The sequence below is a fragment of the Halichoeres trimaculatus genome, unplaced genomic scaffold, assembly GCF_033239565.1.
Source record: "Halichoeres trimaculatus isolate MK-OKI-2021-1 unplaced genomic scaffold, fHalTri1.1 fHalTri1_scaffold_13, whole genome shotgun sequence".
Classification (NCBI taxonomy): Eukaryota; Metazoa; Chordata; class Actinopteri; order Labriformes; family Labridae; genus Halichoeres; species Halichoeres trimaculatus.
This window is the reverse complement of record NW_027437191.1, coordinates 19,601,732-19,621,200: the sequence shown is the minus strand read 5'-3', so window position 1 is coordinate 19,621,200 and position 19,469 is coordinate 19,601,732. Positions and strand designations below refer to the sequence as shown.

The 19,469-nt window shown below is 37.8% G+C and overlaps 1 protein-coding gene across 1 annotated transcript; it reads right to left on the bottom strand.

Moving 5' to 3' along the window:
• Positions 1-2,782: 2,782 nt before the first annotated feature.
• On the bottom strand, positions 2,783-12,893 carry prep (prolyl endopeptidase). The gene is made up of 14 exons (XM_074685752.1): positions 12,645-12,893; positions 12,255-12,329; positions 9,862-9,995; positions 9,520-9,650; positions 9,125-9,334; positions 8,853-8,974; positions 8,663-8,768; positions 7,977-8,168; positions 7,684-7,881; positions 6,657-6,760; positions 6,076-6,307; positions 5,797-5,928; positions 4,844-5,000; positions 2,783-4,167 (listed from the first exon to the last, which is right to left on the bottom strand). Exons 1-14 carry the CDS (start codon positions 12,780-12,782, stop codon positions 3,873-3,875), a joined length of 2,226 nt encoding a protein of 741 aa, XP_074541853.1. The 5' UTR covers positions 12,783-12,893; the 3' UTR covers positions 2,783-3,872.
• Positions 12,894-19,469: the final 6,576 nt, after the last annotated feature.

Genomic DNA, 19,469 nt, shown 5'->3' with positions numbered 1-19,469 from the left:
TTTGGCCAAAAAAAAAAAAAAAAAAAAAAACCTCGGCACCAAGATTGATTGACTGAACTGTTGGTCCTCCGCTCAGCAAAATAGTTCCTCAGCAATGTTGGGGCAGCAGTTTCCGGTTGGCCCATGAATATTTCAGGCTTGCCACAGGTGCACTCTGATTGGGTGTTTCAGTACGTCTTAAAATATGTCAACCAATCAAAACTGGAGAGACGATCCATTTGCTTCACGAGGCAGTTGAGTTATGAGGTCAGAAGTAGACATGATGAATGTGTGGGATCCGAATCAGAAGTGAAAGTCCTTAACTTCTTTTCAAGATTCACGCAACTTTTTTTTACACGATATATCCTTTTTTTTTCTAAAAACCAAGGCTTCTAGTTTACGAATTAAAGAAGCAACAGATATGAACAACAAGGAGAGTGACGAAAGGCTTTCTCACCGAAAGTCTGTTGGCCTTGTCAACAGTATTGATATATTAGTATGCCCCGTCTCTTCTGGATGTCTTCAGCCAAGCGCCCCCTGCTGTTATAGCCTATCATGCACACGCGTGCACGTACACACGCGCACTCTCACACTACCATTACACACTAGTATATATATATTTTCATTCTTGTTTGAAGAAAGAAACGAATTACTTTATAAGACAGTTACAAAACCATTCAGCATGACAATGTATTAAAATATTAAATCCTGCAACTGTATTCAACAGTCTTTTTTTTATCTATCTAATACATGTAAATTCAGTTCATATTTTCACCCTGATGTAAGGGTTAGCTTAATTATTCTGTCGATTTTTAACTTCAATGTTCTTTTATGTATTGTTTGGTTTTATAGTGATGTTATAACAAGCTATTTTTTGCTGCTTCAGAAAGAAAGTTAATTTATTTTTTTGTTGTTGTGTGTCTTATTTCATTCATTCATGATAGATGGAGTTGTTCAGTGAGTTTCAAAGGCAAAGAGAAAAAAAGAAGACACATGTTCTCAAAGTTTTGAAAATTATTTAATGGTACCATACTGAAAGATGAGGGCTTTTTTGGTATCTAACCTCACTGTTAAAATGCTAGTCCACAAAAGTAACATCTGTATTGTGTTTATAGCACTGAAACTAATGTCATTAATATAAAATAAATTAGTTAACTGGACAGTTTTAATCAAGTCCTACAGTTATAATTGTCAGATAGTTTCTTATTCTTGTGCTTATGTACATAACTATTTTAATAACCAAAAAATGAACACAGAACACATTTATTAACAAAAGTTCAATTAACTAAAGCATCAGGCACAAATAGTTTGTTTGACTTGACTGATAAATATTGTGTAATTAAAACCTTAAAACTGAAGACAAACTTGTTTTATACATTGTTTAATCTCTGTCTCTCACTAAATCTTGTCCAGATGTTTGCACAAAAATAAACTTGACTAAAATAAAGAAATCATTTAAAATTTTCTTATATTCCAAGTCTTTTTTGTGAAGTTCTATTACTTATTCTATTCTATTAGTTTTTCCCAACAAATGAATTAAAAAAACTGTCCACATAATTTAAAAACTTAATTTCATATAAAGGTTTTGTGTTTAACTGAGTATGCTCACATTAAATACAACTTTACCAGTAAGTCTGCAAAAGTGTTTCATTGTTTCATAAAGTGTGAAAGTTATTGATTAATGAAAAAAAGTTGTGTATTATTAGATTTTATGGGAATCTATGTATTATTTGGTAGAAATTTGACACTTCCTAATCCAACTTTTAACTGTACTGTTGTTTACATTTGTGTCTTTTAATCTTTTTTTAGGTTTATATTGTAGTTGTCCAGGCATTAAACCCACGTTTGTTAGTTTTTACTGTTAGAGTGTTTTGTCTTGACGATGTAAAAACAAAACAAAACAAACAAAAAACTGATTAAAAATTGTGACCATGATATGATAAAGGATAAATTCTAAAGTATGACAAATGTTTTTTGTTTTTGTTTTTTTGCTTAATCTGTATGTTACATTTATGCTACTGAATCAAAGTAAAAGTTTTGGCTTTCATTTTGAATGAAAACAAGAATAAAGAAAAATAGTTTTTTCTTTCTATTTTCATGGATATAATCTCAGTTTGAAAGAATTCAGAGAGAGAAAGTCAGGTGAAGGCTGTAATTTGTTGAGTATGTCAATTGTAAGTCTTTTATATAATATCCTGAATGAACATGAAAGAGAAGTTCTTGAACACGAAACATGTATGTTGGGTAATCCACATGGGGCCCTCTGTCAGACCACCCTCACTTTCTGCTCCTGGAGCACGTGTTGGTGATTTTTCAATGCAGCTGCCCCCTGGTGGAGGAAAGAAGACTTCCATGGCCATCACAACGACAGCTGTATAAGATTCTTTTGAAATCATTTCACAATTTAAATTATCAGGAATTTTTGCATCAAGTGGCTTGATATAGAAAAAAAACAGACAGTGGATATAAAACTAAAAGAAATATTTAGTTACGTATTCAGTTTTTAAAAGCAGGTATTTCTTCAGAGGGTATCTCTAGAAAATGTGAAAACCTCAACAAAATTAATGTCATATAAAAATAAATGTGAAGCTATAATCCTTATTTACACACATTTCAATGTCTTAAAGTTTTATTGAATGTATCTTCAACCAAATCTACTTTAGCTATAAATGCTAATTCAGGACACAAAGGCATAAACAAAGGCATTTCAAATCAGCTCTTTTCCACATGGGACATAGCTTTTGTCGCTCCCAATTCCTCAGTCTTTCATGTGCCCTTTAAAGTACATTAAAACAGGAACACTTGAGACAAAAGTGATCAAACACTGTTTAAAAAGTTGTTTATTGAAGTTGTGGCATTGTGTTTTGTTCCCTTTCAAAGGTAAACAATCAGCACATGTCTAGAGGTAGAAATCATCTTCAGTCTCAAAGAATAGTGGGGACTGATATTTTTTAAACACCCATTCACACACTCGTGCTTACGTTTTTTCATTGTGTTTATTTTGTAACCGTCTCTGCTCATTCGCAGCAATACTGTCGACTTACGGTATCATTTTTGCATTCTGCTGTCTCGTCAGAATTAAACATGCTAAAGTCGTTACACCCAACAGCCCCCATTCTGTGCACACGGAATAAATAAAATGCAACATATTGAAGTTCCCAGAAGACCCAGAAATAACTTGAAATACATTGACCTCTCTTACCTCATGACTGTAACTGCTGATTGTTGTAACCAAGGAGGCATGTCCTCCTTTAACACACCCACAACTGGTGCAACGCCATTTCTTTTTATATTAGGACTACAAAAATGGCCACCAGGAGAAGGCTTTTAAGCTAAGAGCTTTATGTTGGCTGAGATCCTGATGAGTCAGTGAACAAACACTCACACAAAGAAGGGGAGAAAGAAATATGAGCTTTTTCACACAAAATCCTGAACATTTCCAGACAATTACAAACATTCAGGACCTAACATTTTCCAGAATTGCTCTTTGGCTAAACTCCTCTTCTAGGCTAATGTGACGGCTGCCTCGCAGATACTTTATGAGGATGTAAAGAGAATATGGCAGGAAATATAACCTGGACGTTTCACCCTGCAAGGACTTTAGATATGCCTGAAGATTTGAAGATTTGCATCCCTGCACGACCTTAGTGGGAAATGTCAGGTGTAGTGTATGTGTGAAAGGGGCTTTAGATGAACACAAAGACAGACATAAACAAAAATGTGCAGAGGCTGGACAGACAAACAAAATCTTGTATGTGTTGGTGTAGAGATATAAATATTGTGTTAACAGTTTTTTAAATATGAATATGGATGATGAGGGAGGAAATAAACAAAAAAAAAAAAAAAAAAACAATCACACACACACACACACACACAGTAACAGAAGTTTCCAGTTATTTGACCCAGCCGATGTTGAGACAGCGAGCGATAAAGGCATATGTGTCGGCCACTTCCTGGATGACCTTGCTGGTGGGCTTGCCAGCGCCGTGGCCTGACTTTGTGTCCACAAGGATGAACAGAGGGTTTGTTTGCTTGGGGCTGCGACCCACAATGTGCTGCAGAGTGGCGATGTACTTGAGGGAGTGAAGAGGAACGACACGGTCATCATGGTCCCCTGTGAGCAGGAGCACTGCAGGATACTGGACCCCATTGCCCTCTGGGATGTGGATGTTGTGGAGCGGGGAGTAACTGGAAGAGAGGAGGATGGTGAAATCGGTTAGTTTTTGGTAGCTGATTCAGTTCCTCCCATAGACTGTAAAAAAAAAATGGACGCCATTTTGCTCAGCTAGAAGTGAGGCTGCCACGAAAACTGCTCCCCCTGGTGGCTGGCTGCAGTATAGGTAAAAAAAAATCTGTCTCTCCAGTCAATCCAGATGGGCTCAAACTTTAAAAATTGAATAAACCTTGTAGAAATGTTTCTAACATCCGATTGTTGTGGTGATTTGAACTTATCATTTGGCTGTCTTATATTCAAGTCCTCTTTTTTTCTGGAAAAGTTTTGTTTTCATTTGTTATAAGAGCTTAAAAACAAGTTTTTTTGTCACGTTTAATGATGATTGACAGCTGCCGTTCTCATGTATTTTTTTCAGGGATTGTAAAATGTATATCAGGATGTAGAAGATGTGAAGTGATTAAACTCTCTAAAGAAAAAAGAAGTATTATTTTGTCACAGATTCTCCCAGAGTCCCTTACAGTTTCTACTGTGCATTCTATGGCTGCACAACGGTGGGTTTTTTGGCTTCAAAACCATAGAACGGTAAATGGCGGAGCATGGCTGTCCACTCTATATACAGTCTATGGTTCCTCCACATATGTCATAAAACCTATTTGTTTTATTAATACAATATCTTCACTGAGCACTTACTTGATGAGCCAATCGAACTGCTCTTTTTTCTCTGAGCAGCCAAAGTCCGTGGTCCATGCGTGGCCAATGGTGAACTTATGGAATTTCAGCATGTCCATGACGCCAACCTGAGCCACAGCACAGCCGAACAATTCGGGTCTCTGGTTCACACAAGCCGCTGAGAAAGGGAACACACTGATGCCTAAACCAGACACTCAGAAGTAGACAGCTGAGCAAACTGATCAACAGCTGGAATAAAACCTTCCACCTCTCAAATGCATAAAAACTGAAGACAGAGTACATTAATTTTTAGGGATGCACGATATTATCGGCACAATATCGGTATCGGCTGATAAAAGCTTAAAAACATGTTTATCGGTATCGGCAGATATGAAAATTTCTGCCGATATGCACAGCCGATAAGGTGCTATTCAGTTAGGATTATTATTATTTTCCATCTGAAAAATAAGCTCCTTAAATAAAATGTAGCACTTCATTTATTTGCACTGCAGAGCTCTGTGTCTGTCACCAGGTTGTTACAGTAGCTCTAAAATAATCAAATGCAACTTGGTTATGTTTAAAAATGCATTGTACATTTAAAGTTCATGTGATCTAAAGAAATGATTTTTCTGTATTTCAATACTGAATGTCTTGATTTTGAAAACATAATACATTTCTTATTTATGGTACAATCAAATGTTTTTTGTCTTGTTTTATGTGTGTTTCTTAAACAAATAAGACCGTCACAATAAGAGTAACATAAATTCCAGTACAGGATAGACTTAGCTTTCTTTACAGTGAAAAAAACAAACAAACTTGTTATTATCGGTATCTGTATCGGCCAAAAGGGGTTTCGATACATCGGCATATCGGATATCGGCAAAAATCCAATATCGTGCATCCCTATCAATTTTATTCTATTGAAACAAGCACCTGGCACTAAAGGTTCCTGTTTCTTTATGTAGCATACATACCCACAAGCAAGCCACCATTAGATCCTCCATTTATAGTCAACTTGGAAGGAGAGGTATATCCCTCTTTGACCAGATATTCAGCTGCACACTGGAAATCTGTGAAGCAGTTCTGTTTGTTGGCCAACATGCCAGCTAAAGGGACAAAAATAAAGCAGTGTTAAATAAAATCACTTCACACTATCTGCTAAACTAAAGGTCATTTAAACCATCCCTGTTTATGCCGTTACACAACTCCTCTTTGAATAAGATAAAAACACATAAACCCTCGTTTCCTCGCACCTTTGTGCCAAGTCTCCCCGTACTCTCCTCCTCCTCGAATGTTAGCCACGGCCAGGACTCCCCCGAGATGTCTGACAAAGATGAGTCGGGAGACGCTGTAGCTTGGCGTGATGGAGATGTTGAAACCACCGTAGCCGTACAGAAAACCTGGATGGGAGCCATCCAGCTTGATGCCTTTTTTGTGAACGATGAACATGGGGATCTGAGTGCCATCCTTGGACGGATAGAAGATCTGACGAAAACAGAGAGGAAATGCCATCAGGATGCAAAGGGGACTGAATTCAAGCCAGAGGAGGAATTCCAGGGAACAGGTTCAGTCTTCAAGTGTGATTGCCTATAATGAAGTCTTAAGTCCTTCCTTACTTCACCTTTAAAATCTTAACCCTGAGCTCTTCATTATAGGTCAACAATAAACCTAACTTTTAAGAAATCAAGTTTTTCACATTGCATTGTTCTTTCCAGAGATGCTCGACATTAGTTTACCTTGAATGATCCCAGGAGACCTTTGAACAGCCACTCCACAATGTTCTAGTTATCAAGCAAATGAATAAACACTTAAATAAAGCTCCAAGTGTAGTTACCTGAGTGGTCTGGTAGTCTGATGGGTTGAAACCTTTGACGGTGACTTCTCTGAAGATGTGGGGCTGCAGCGGCTCCTGAGTGAGGTCACAGTGGTAAATGATGGCTAAAAGAAGGAGAGGAAAAATCAGTTATCGCATTTGTTCAAGAATCTTTGCAGACGTATCAAAAACCTACAGAAGCCTATTTCTGCCACACCAGAGAGAAAAAAAACAAATAAGTATCATGTTGTAAAGTTTAAAGTTTCCAGTTATAATAGTATTTTTTTCACGTTTTAACAAGATATTTTCATGTCACCACAAAAAAAGATGTTATGACAATAATCTTTTCTTTTTATAAGTGTTTTTTTTCTTGTTATAATGTAAAAATGCTCATGCTGTAACATGGTTACTGATATTGTTATTGTGTGAAACCTCCCTGTTATAACAAGGTCTTGGGTGTTTGTGGACTCAACCTGATTCCTGTTTTTGTTATCTGTTTTCTGTTTCCCCAGTTAAACATGAGTTTAACCATTTAAGATATCACCTTACAATGAAAAACCTTTTACGTTTTGGCATGAAAAAATTCAATTTATTACATTATAATTGTATAAATGTCAGAACATGAAAATAGTCTTACTATAACATGAAAAACACTGATCTTAAATAAAACTTTATGTTATATTGTGGTACAAATCTTTTTTCTCCCCCATTGCTTGGCATTAAATTTACTTCCGTAACCCAGCACTTGCACTCATGTTGCAAACTATTTTGTGGTCCAAACTAGTGCTGCACAATTTGGGGAAAAGGTGCGATTTGCGATTAGGTGGACAATATTGCGATTGCGATTGTGCTTGCGATTTAATAAAAAAAGTTGTGTCATGATGAGTCTACAGACTTGCTTGGTTATCATGGAGAAAAATCTGAATTGCATGTGCTGACATTGTGATTGTGATTGCGATTGCGATAACCTCTTTTGCGATTATGTAATTGCATGTGCTGACATTGCGATTGCGATAATCGTGCAGCACTAGTCCAAACTATACCATACCTGGAGAGAGGAAGGAGGTGAAGTAGTAGAAGATCTCAGAGTCCCTTTTGCGTCCTGTGAAACCCACCACGGAGCCGACATCCAGAGGAAACGTCCTCAGCTCCTCCCCGGTGCTCAGACGGTACATTTTCAAGACATTCTTCACGTCGTGGAGGAAACACACAAACAAGAAGCTGGAGTACGAACAAGTGGCAAACACTGCGGGGAAGACATGTCAAGAGGAACATCAGAGACCGACATTTTAACAACATTTTAATGACAAAATGGGTTTCTTGAAAATTACAGCAGCTCACCAATAACATCCTTGTCATGTTGAGGGATGAGCTCCTTCCAGTTGCTCTGAGCCGGAGATGCAAAGTCAATGTTGATGAGGCGGTAACGTGGGGCATCCAGGTTGGTTTTGAATGTGAACACCGTGCCCTCGTTGGTCACGTATTCATATTCAGCATCAAAGTTGTCGATTAGCTTCACCCATGGCAAAAGTCCTGAATGCAAAAGTAGGATTTTAAATGAGTAATGACAGTGCTGTGTGTTAGAAATGACTGGAAAGTTGCAAAGATAACCATGTAGGAAAGGCTTAGAAGAGTGATTTCTCCTTTTTTTATTTATAATAAAAAAATTAATCAGCTTTATTATTATTATTATTATTATTATTATTATTATTCTTATTATTATTTAATTAATTAATTCTGTATCATGAAATTACAGGTCGCACACTGTACATTTAGAAGTTCTATCACATTTTCCATTTCATGATCGAAAAGGGGCAGGAAGAGGAAAAACTTATTGATACCAGCCCCTTTCTTGACATAATAAAGCAAAAATACTTGATGGTCTAACCTTCAGATATTTAACAACCAATGCTGATTTAAAACGCAGAAAGTCAGAATTATCAGGAATTTATAACTAGTTATAAGAGACAAGAAAACCGAACAGATCTTTAAAGTACAACCAAAAAAAAAAAAAAAACATTTATTACCTGTGATACCCTGAGGAGTGGTCTTCAGGTCACAATACCACAGCCTGTTGACCGGATCACAACCTTCCCTGATGGACAGCAGTACATAGCGTCCATCGTCTGATACCTGCATTAAAGTGATAACACTTAAAAAACACATAAATGAATCTTAAAACTTGTGAGATGAAAAGAAAAGTATTTCGTAGCAAACCTCTGCCCCACTCATCCATTTTGGGTTGTCAGGGAACTCAGAGCACAGCACGTCCTCAGACTGTGGAGTCCCCAACACGTGGAAATAAAGCTTTTGGTGCAGGTTAGTGGATGTCTCAGTGCCTGGGGGGGAAAATAATACCGTCAGTGTTGCCCTCTAGTGGTGGTGAAAACAGAAACCTGAATATCAATTTCTGTCCTATAGAAACAGATGAAGAATTCAGCTTCAGAAAAAGTGAGGACGTTATATCAAACACGGGATCTTATCCTCACCATCACTCTTTCCCTCCTGTTCAGGGTATGAGTTGTAGAAAAGCCCCTTCCCATCGTGAGTCCAGGACATACAGCTGAACTTGACTCGCTCTAAGCGGTCCTCAAGGGGTGAAGCATCTTCAACCCGCAGGAAACGGATTTCAACCCAGTCTGAACCGCTGGCACTGGTGCCGTACGCCAGGTACTCCCCGTCCTCAGAAAACGCATAGCCTTCACAGGAAAGAAAAAAGATCATCAACAAAGACCACAGGGGAAGCTGACAGTGTGTGGATGCTACAAATAGCAGGCTATGAACAAACAAGAATCAATACTAAGAGTAATTACCATATCAAGAAACTACTTCAGCAGTTCATTTCATCTCATTTTACAAAGGTAGGAAAAAAGTCTCTAGATACCTCGCAGGGCAACAGTTCCATCATCTGAAAATGTGTTTGGATCCAGGAAAACTGTGGGCTCAGCATTCAGATTCTCCTGCACGTACATCACACTCTGGTTCTGGAGGCCTGTGTTGTAGAAGTGAAAGTACCTGAAAAAGGGGGAAAACGTCACATGACCTTCAGAAAAGTGTGCTCCATGAAACTAACTCTGGACTTCTGATCATGCTGAGAAACTATAGCAGCTATTTCTACCAAGGCAACCTCATGTCCTCTTTGATTTCACCTTTTGTCATTTCTCCATTTCTTCCTACTACTTTCTATGATTAAACCAGTGTAGACGCAGGTTGTGTCTGTCCTTACCTGCTCCCCCTCTTAAAGGGACAGCTGTACTTGGGGTAGTCATACAGCTCAGTCATGCGCTCCTTGAACAGGTCTCGCACCTCACAGCGCTCTAAATATGGCAATGTCAGCTGGTTCTGGGCGCTGACAAAGGCCTGGTGGAAAAAGACACAACAACAGACAGGCAGATGTTTTTACCTATGTACATCAAAACTGAAACCCAGCACTTCATTTTCAAACACTAGATGGCCAACTCGTCTTATTAGTTAGACCATATCTGCTATTCTCGTAAAAAGTAAGGAAAAGGTGTCAAAAGGATTTGTATGGTGCGGATGGGTATTTATATTGTTTGGTGCAAAACAAAAAACAATTTTAATCTAAGGTCCCTAGGGATGGGTACTGATTAGATTTTAACAACATTTATTGAGATTGTAAGTTAATAAATATTACATGAGAAATATTTTAATGTGTTGCCACTTTCACATGATGTTACAGCATTGCACAAACTGCACTTTGCATTGTTAGTATCCTTTCGGTAAAGTGAAGCCAAGCTTTCAATCCCCTCTGTCTCTCCGCCATTTACTTGGAAACTTGACAGCTGACTGCAGAGAAAGACTGACATGTGGCACGTCATGCAATATCGACACAAGGTCCAGCTGCTCTCCCATACTGTTAAGAATCAACAAGAAAATTCTTAAGCATAACGGCTAATGATGTTGATGGATTGAACCATTTATGAAAGATTCTAAACAGGAACTGGTTATCAATAACGATCCCTAGTCCTCACATGGACAGGAAAACACTACACCGTCTTACAAGCAACAGAAACACTGGATTGGAAACCGTGACTTTCCTAAAAATTGCCACAGAATATACTGAGCTCTAACCAAGGTTATAATAGTTAACTAAAACGAAACTACAAACGAAAACTAAAATTTGAAATACATTGCAGTTAACTCAAACTAATAAAAACTAGAAAAGAAAACAAAAACGATAAGTAAACTAAAACTGTATCTTGTGTTTACAAAATTAACTGAAACTAACTAAAATAATAGACAAAATGTCCTTAGTTTTAGTTTTTGACAATATTTAGCCTTTGGGATTTACAGTAATCCGACACATTTTCCCAATCAATTTTAGACAGTTTTAGGCAGTTGTCAGCGCCATACGGCACCATCATAGCAGCGTATTGGGACGTACTTGTTTACTGCACTGACTGGCTGTGCGCTGTGCTGCGACGAAACGTAGTATAGCAATGAATAAGAGCATCTGTAATAGTTTAATTGTTACAGAGTCCAAGTTTTTATTTATTGAAGCTCATATTATATTGTTTTTTTTATAATTTATGTTAATATTATTTTTATGTAATTTATGTCAACATTATTTCATATAATTTATGTTTATATTTTTTATACTAAGTTTATATTATTTTCTTGTGTTTAAGGCAGCAGCCAACAGTTCAGTATCAGCATTGACTGAGCAGTGAGCACTATGTTGGACTTGAAAATAAACAGTATGACAAAATATTTACTCTGACCTTTTTGTATCCTGCACCTGGTTAGTAAGGTATGAAAAAACTAAAACTAAACCAAAACTAAGCCTTGTTGCAAAAATCAAAACGAAATAAAAACTAGAATGCCCGCTCTAAAAATAATTAAAACTAAACTGTAATGGAAAAAAACGTCAAAACTAACTAAAACTAAACTATAATGACAAATCCAAAACTATTATAACCTTGGTCCTAATTCAGTTTTACCCGGGGAACAAAAATACTATTTATACTATTCAGCAGGTGGCTGGAGCCCATCCCTGCAAGAGGCAGGGGTGCACCCTGGACTGGTCCCCAGTCAATCACAGGGCTGACACACCGAGACAGACAACCTCTCACAGCTACAGACAATTTTACAGTGACCAATTAACCTGATGAGCATGTTTACGGACTGTGGGAGGAAGCCTGAGTACCATGCAAACTCCACATAAAAAGGCCCACCAGCCAAGCTAGGAATCGAACATGTGATGCAGCCCCTAAATCCCTATTTTGAAACAAACAAAAAACAGGAATATAAGATTTAAATTAGAAGACCTGAGAGAGGATCTTCATCTCAAAATCCAGTTTCAGAGATCACGATGCAGGTGACAAGACGCAGATTTTTTTAAACCAAGATATAACGTTTTCATACACTACTCACTAATACAAGGTAAGTGGCATGTACTTAAAACTGTTCAGTTATTTGGTTTGGACTTTTACTCAAACAACTGACAGGGGTGATTTGTGTGTATAACCTGTAAAATAAGAGATTAGAAAACATGAGTAAGCTAAATCGTGTTTGTCATTCTGTAGACTAAAAAAAAAACAATCATTTAATAAAGCAGGTAGGCAATAGGTAGAATTACTGTTTAGATTTCTCTTTCACCTGTGTCTTTTCGCTGTCAGGATCCTCCAGCCAGCTGTATGGATCTGGTACCTTGTGGCCATGATAGTCATCCACCTTGGACAGGTAAACCAAATGACAGCAGTAAGATTGTGAACTAGGTGTGGCAAAAGACAGACAGCTGATGCCAAGCTGGCACCACCACTGCAGCTAGCAACACTAAGCAAAACACAAGTTAAATGTTATCTTTGATACAAACACTGCAGAGAGTTACAGTTAAACATGCACTGCTGTTCCTGCATTATGTCAACAAAATCATCCACTGGGGTCAGACCAAGCTAAGCTAACTAGCATGCTAACAAAGCCAATGAATGAAACAGCATCCCGGCTCAGCAGCAATGCTAGGCTACATCGCTGGCCAGGTTTACTTACAACTGCATCGTCACGGTAAGCCTGCGGGTACTGGAAAGACATTTTGGATGTCAGTTTGCGGGAGTTACGTATCAAAAAGATGTGCCTCAGAGAGTGGAAACGTGGTTTGGAAATGAGTCTGCAGATGCTGTTAAACATCAACTCTCCAGGCGGTGAACGTCAATGCAGAACCAGAACACAGAGCCCCGCTCACTCAGTCAACGAGCGGTTTAAAGAGAACTCTGCTGTTTGCTGTGAGAGCAGCACACATGTTAGCGCGCCCCCTGTTGACATAAAAACGGAATACTCACTATACTAAATATAATATGACTACAGCAATGTTCAGTGGATAAACTTATGGCTATCTTTCAATAAGACGGTGGTGAGTTTTGCAAAATCAAACTCTAAGCTAATCTGTTAATGAAGTAAATGTAATAATTTGGCTGTTATGACATCTGACTCATTGAGCATCCTGCTTTTTAACCCTACAACATATAGTTTTTTGATACATGAGTTTCAATGACCTCTATCTCATCATCATCTCACAAAAAGCATCTTAGAACCCGTTTTTATTCTTTGACTTCGACAAGGCTTAGTTTCTTTGCCTGATCTTATCCCCTTTTGTTTTCTTTTATTTGCTTTTCTTTTCTTTTTTGTATGTTTTCTTTTATGTGGCCATTTTATTATCTGTTTTATAAATAATAATGTAAATATTAAAATAAAATACAATAAAATAAAATAAAATTTATTCTACCCCTTGAGGTTTATCATACCACTACAGGCAGCTAAAGTTGTATGGATTTGCTCACACCCTCAATTTTTTATTTTTTATTAAAATCAATGCCAATTTTCAAGAAGTTGCAGAAAGAATAACATCTGAATTGTTACTAATATATAATTATTATTTTTTTGGAATAAGTATTTTTTGCATTGAAAAAGCGCATATTAACAAACCACTTCACTAACAATGTTGCCAGAACCACCCAAAGTGCCAAATATGAAACATAGAAAAAATATATATATTAAACAAAATGATAAAGCAATTTTGTTTTTGTGGCGTTTGTTACAAGGGTTCATAAACATTTCAGTTCCAACAAGTTAGATTTTTTTGGCTAGTTATTAGATGGGTTAGGCTTTTAATGGTTAAACTTTATTTTGGCAGAAAGTGTACTGTGCTTCCAAACAGGTATATAATATATGTGTAGCTAATTAACTTAGTTTATATACCCAAAAAGGAGTCGGACATAATTTTTGGAAAAGTTTATACTCCACTCTTAGACATTTGGTAGTCATGATGTATGTAGGTATTATTAAGATAGCTTTTTTGACTATATTTTGTATATCTATGTTGATTTTTTAATTTTTTTAAAAAGAAAATAAGTGACAATCTTTTGCTTGTTGCCCATAATGTTAAAGGGGCTACCAAATTATTTTCTTTATGTATATTATTTAATTTTTAGGGTGTTATTTGAAGAAGGCAGGACAGTGGACTGAGCAGAAGGAGAACTAGGAGCAACAGAGTTGGTGAATGACATGCAGGAAAGTGTATTTATGGTCTCATACCTTTTTCTCTTACCGCTTGCATGCAAAGTTTTAGTGACATCATGTACTGTAAGGTCATCACATTCTAAGCATGTTTACACCAAAACACATCATGAAATTTGTTTTGTAAATTTGTTTATACAGTCTCTCAAAGGATGGTTAACCTATCTCTACATGTGCTCGGCCTCTCTGGAAAGCCTTTTTCATATCCTCTGTGGTTACTAACCAGCAAACCATTAATTGGGCTATGTCTGTGGTAAGCTTTACAAAACTTTTTTTCAGAGTTCTGTCTCACTTCTTTTGGGAACATGTTGCTCACATTATGTTTGAAATGAACATTTTCAATTCACTCTTGATGGTTCAAAGAATTTCCAAATCCATCAAAATCTGTTGCATCAACATTTCACACAGCCTCCCTTTGGAATTGGGGTTGCTGAAAATAAAGAAAAGGTGTGGAAGACAAACCAATCTTCCAGAGAAACTAGTACAGTAGCCCAGTAAACGGTGACGCTGCTTCAGTTAAAGGTTATCCCAGTCCACTGTGGATCTCCATCACTGCTCTTATCTGTGTGACAGAGGGGTGAGGGGTCAAGTCTTCACTCTTCTTTCTTTCTGCTCATCATCCTCTCCTCCCTTCCTTCCTTTCCTTACTTAATCAATCAATACTGATGTGACCGTCATTATCACTGGCACCTTTTCTCACTGAGTGACTGATAGCATGAGATAAGGTCCGCTGAAGTACAGAGAAACTGCAGGAAATGAGTCGATTGAGGGAGGTTAATGATTAATTCATTTAAGTAGAGAATTAGGAATTTTGGACTTCATTTGACCTACTTTTTCCTAATGTTCGACCCCAAAATTGTTTTATTAAGAACCCCTTTTCTGATATGTTGTTATTTCTTTTTATGCGTCTGTATGTCATTCTAAAGCTATGTAGATAAGAGGCTGGAGACAGGTCTCATTATGCGGCGGTAATTCAGTCGGAGAGGAAACAAAACACATTGTTTGGATGCCGCTGCTGATGAGACAGTCAGATGTTCACGAGCGGATTCCTAAGACTTGTTACTTTCAGATTCAACTTGAGGTGAGTCAAAGGTGTCACGTATCATGACACAGTTTACAGGAAGGGTTAGACAGTTTGGAAGTGAAGAGGGGAAGTGTAGAAAAAAGGGCAAAAAAAAACTTTTTCAGTTTTTACTGTAAAGTAAATTTTGGCATTTTTTAAGATTTCAAGCTTTTGTTTTTTGGCTCCTTTTTTGTCCTGTGGTACCAGGTGTTTAAAGTATGGTCTCCCTTCCCCCCTTTTTAACTCTATTCTTCTTCCCTTCCTTAAGCTGTAGTCAGGAATACCCCTCAATGCAAAGGGATCACATCCTGTTTGCCTTTGTCAGCCCAAGATATGGGTCACAGATCTCTCTGACGCCTCTGTTTCCCTAAAAACATGCTGACACTTTGAATGAGTGTGTTTGCAGTGGATTATGGACTTTTTATACTAATGGAGAGCATGGGTTATATGCATTTCTTGTTTGTCATAGAGTTAGGCTTCTCAGGAAGTGGCCATGCACAATTTAAACCTTCTTGTTGCCCTGTTTTCCTCCATTGTTCAGAGTCAACAGTGATCTGTCCTCCGCAGTCGGAAGCACCTGTCTTTGCAGCTGACTGAAGAGGAAGACCACCTGTTGGGTTTGTTGCACATGTGGGGTCACAAGGTCATTCATAAAATTGTTACAACCTGGCTCCTATGAAGCTTATGAGCTGTAAAGTCTTCTATATTTTGCTTTTGATGAACTGATAAAGCAAAAAGACTCACCTTCCTGTTTTTACATTATGAAGTTAGATGAACCAGTTTGACTACCCACGATGAACCGTTTCACCCTGTTGGTCAGTTCCTAATCTGTAAGGTGAAAAGAGTTTGTTCCTGTAAGTCAACAGTTTATCATATTTAGTGGAAATCACTGATAACTTCTAACCTACTCTGATATTAATCAGACTTTGGCAACAGCCACACTTCTCCATACAGAAGCTTTTGGCTCCACTGTTCAGCCCAAGACAGGGTTCTTGATCTATTCTGAGAATAGCATTAGCAGATGTAGAAGAGATAAAATGAAATCACTTAAAAATACAATTTGTTGTATAGACTTACACTCTGAAAATGGAAGCCAGAGTGTCAACAGTGTTTACCACTGCACCACCATGCCCTCTCAAGTAAGAACAAACCTAAAGTTACCCAGATGAGCTTTAGCAATAGACCATATTCCCATGACATTTATTTTCTTGTGACATCACAATCATGGTTTGAAGTTAAAATGTTGTCATTTTATTATTTATCTAGTTAAAGGTAGTGTACATTAATGAACATTTCAGAGCAGTATTTATGCAAATACCCAAAAGTTAGCCACAAGGAATCATGTACTGTTGTGTTCCAGGTCATCAATCTCTGTGCTAACGTTTGTTTGTTAACCTGACTAAGATGATAGATGTACTTTTTATCTTATAGATATGTATTTAGGGGAAATTTTATAAGATATGGGATTTTGCTGCATCTTTGATATCTTTTTGTCAATTGAATGGCTAATATTTTGCACTTAGTGTGGTCATGCTAACAAGCTGGGCCACATATAGATTTTCCTCAGTGTAGTTTTGCCTTAGTTTTTTTTAGTCCCAAATGACATTTTCCTCATATATCTCACCAAACCTCAGCTAAAACCATCCTGTCCCAGTCAAGTCACAGTCATTGGGTCTAATAATAGTAGTCCAAAAGGATCCTGACGCGACAAAACAATAATCAACAATAATAAGGACGCTGAGATCACAGGGGGGCAGCTTCCTGTCTGTTTCTCTCATTCGACTGTCATTAGCAGTGCAGGGATAATAGTGTCTGATCTGTCCTGTCCTGTGTGTGTATGTGTGTGTGTGTGTGTGTGTGTGTGTGTGTGTGTGTGTGTGTGTGTGTGTATGTGTGTGTGTGTGTGTGTGTGTGTGTGTGTGTGTGTGTGTGTGTGTGTGTGTGTGTGTATGTGTGTGTGTGTGTGTGTGTGTGTATGTGTGTGTGTGTGTGTGTGTGTATGTGTGTGTGATGTGGTGGAGGGTCAGTCCAACCTGTCCAGCTCCTCTGATGTCCTCAGACAACAGGATGTTATGGAGGATCAAGTAGGGGGAAATGACAGTGTGCATGGTGGACGGATGTGATTGGTGCAATAATTATAGGAAATACTAAATGGGTTTGTCATTGTGAAGGTAATGCTTGAGTCTGCTAGTTTCATCATTGCCCATTTTAGGGGAAAAGGGAATGTACTGTGGAAAGGAATTTTATTAAAAATGTGCAAAGATATCCTTTGTGTTCAACAACTTTGTTATCGTTTGTTAAATTAAGGTATTTCAGTATCCATTCAGACTGACAGTCCTAAGTTCATTCAGCAAGAAAAACAGAAAATAAGAGCAACAATAAGTCCAAGTCACTCAGCCGGAAGAGGAGGGAAGTTTGTCATCGTTTACACCAATCATGTTTAAAAAATAAAGGGAGCATTCAAGTTACCCAAAGTCAACTTGGTGAAAGAGTTCAGGATAAAAAAAATAATACTTAAAAAACAAACAAATATTTTATTGATGCTGATCTCAACCAAACAGTGTCTGAAATTTCAGGGGAAAGAAAAGTTGATGTTATCGTCTGAAATCAGATCTTAATCTTTCTTTCACAGCATTTTGGATCTCGACCTCTCTGTTCCCTTCCTCGTCAGACTTGTCAGAGCAACTTATCCCTCTACACTACACTCTTAAGTCTTGCCAAAGTCACAAATCCTGGCAGAGACACTCTCACCACAAACATCTTAGGACTTTCTTGTCTTAATTAGCTCGGCTAAGACGGAGAACAAAGCTGAGATCTAATAACACGTCGGCTGGGGAAGTGGTTTGTAATCACTGAGGTAAATTCTGCTCTGACCAAAAACAAAGGTCTGAAAAACACAAGTTCCCCCTTGTTATTACACCAGACCACAGCACCAGTGTGTGTCCATCATCCCCACACATCTCTCTTCATGTGCTTTTTTCTGTTTTGCCTTTGAACATCACCTGCTTTGTTTTCTGGGTTTGGCAGAAAAATAAAGAAAGGGAGGAGGGTGCAGGGGAGAAAATGAAACGTATTGCTTGCGTGCAGACGGATATTACCCTTTTTAAAAGGCAAAACAAATATGTGTGTATGTGTGTGTGCATGTGTGTGTGAGTGTGTACAGGCCCTGTAATTTTGCTGTTGACATGTGCACTTACAGTGGGGATTCAGGACCCTGGTAATGACTGGGACAGGTAACACTGGAGACAGGTGGAGGACAGTGCTGTCTGACTGGTCCTACAATAGAGAGAGTGTGTGTCTTTGCGTGAGTGTGTTAAGATTGTCAGACACAGACTAAGGTGTGCAGACAGACATAGTGGCACCTGGTGATGTCACTGATGTTGTCATAGAGTGGCAGTAAAGTAATGGACACCATTCCTGAGCAGTCACACAAACCATTTAAACACACTGTAAAGTACAGCTGTGGTGCTATTGCTACATAAAGAAATGAAATTATAGTATGTTTATGTTGAAGGAAGTTTGCCATTTTATGAAATGTTCTACCTTTTTATTTTCCTGAAATTTTGATTTAAAAAAATTATGCTGCGTAAGTTAAAATGATAACCAGAAGTAAGTTAGCATAGCTTACCAAAAATACTGTGACTGGAGTCCATCCTTATTTATCCAAAGGTAGACATGGCTAGCTTGTAACAGTGTTCAACCAGTAGCATTAAAAGGGTTGCTAACTTTAATATTTAGGGTTTTGAGCTAATAAAACGTTGGTATATTCATCATCTTTAGCAGTTTAGAAGTTTTCCTTGTTTGTCTGTTGCAACAGAGCAAGGCTAGCTGCCCCAGCTCACCAATATATACAGTCAAGAAACAGCTAGCTTCCTTCTGTTGTTGTGGCTAAGAAAGAAAAGCTAGTTATTTTCCGACAACTCAATCAGTCTTCTAGTTAGGTTGAGCACACCCCTGGTTCTAGCATATTCTACTTGACAGAGTTGTCAAAAAATGTCAAAAAAAATATTTAGAAAAAAATAAACACCTTAGCTATCAAACTATTCATTTTAACTATTGCTTTAGACACACAATACTCAAAATATAGCATGTTGATTTGTAAACGTAATACTGAGTGGTAAGCAGCTATCTTTGCATGCTAGCTTCTAAGCCTGTTGGATTAGCCAACTGGCTGCTAGCTGCTCTTAGGGTTAAAGTATTATTATTTTGCTTTTCTAAAACATCAAAAACAATAATTC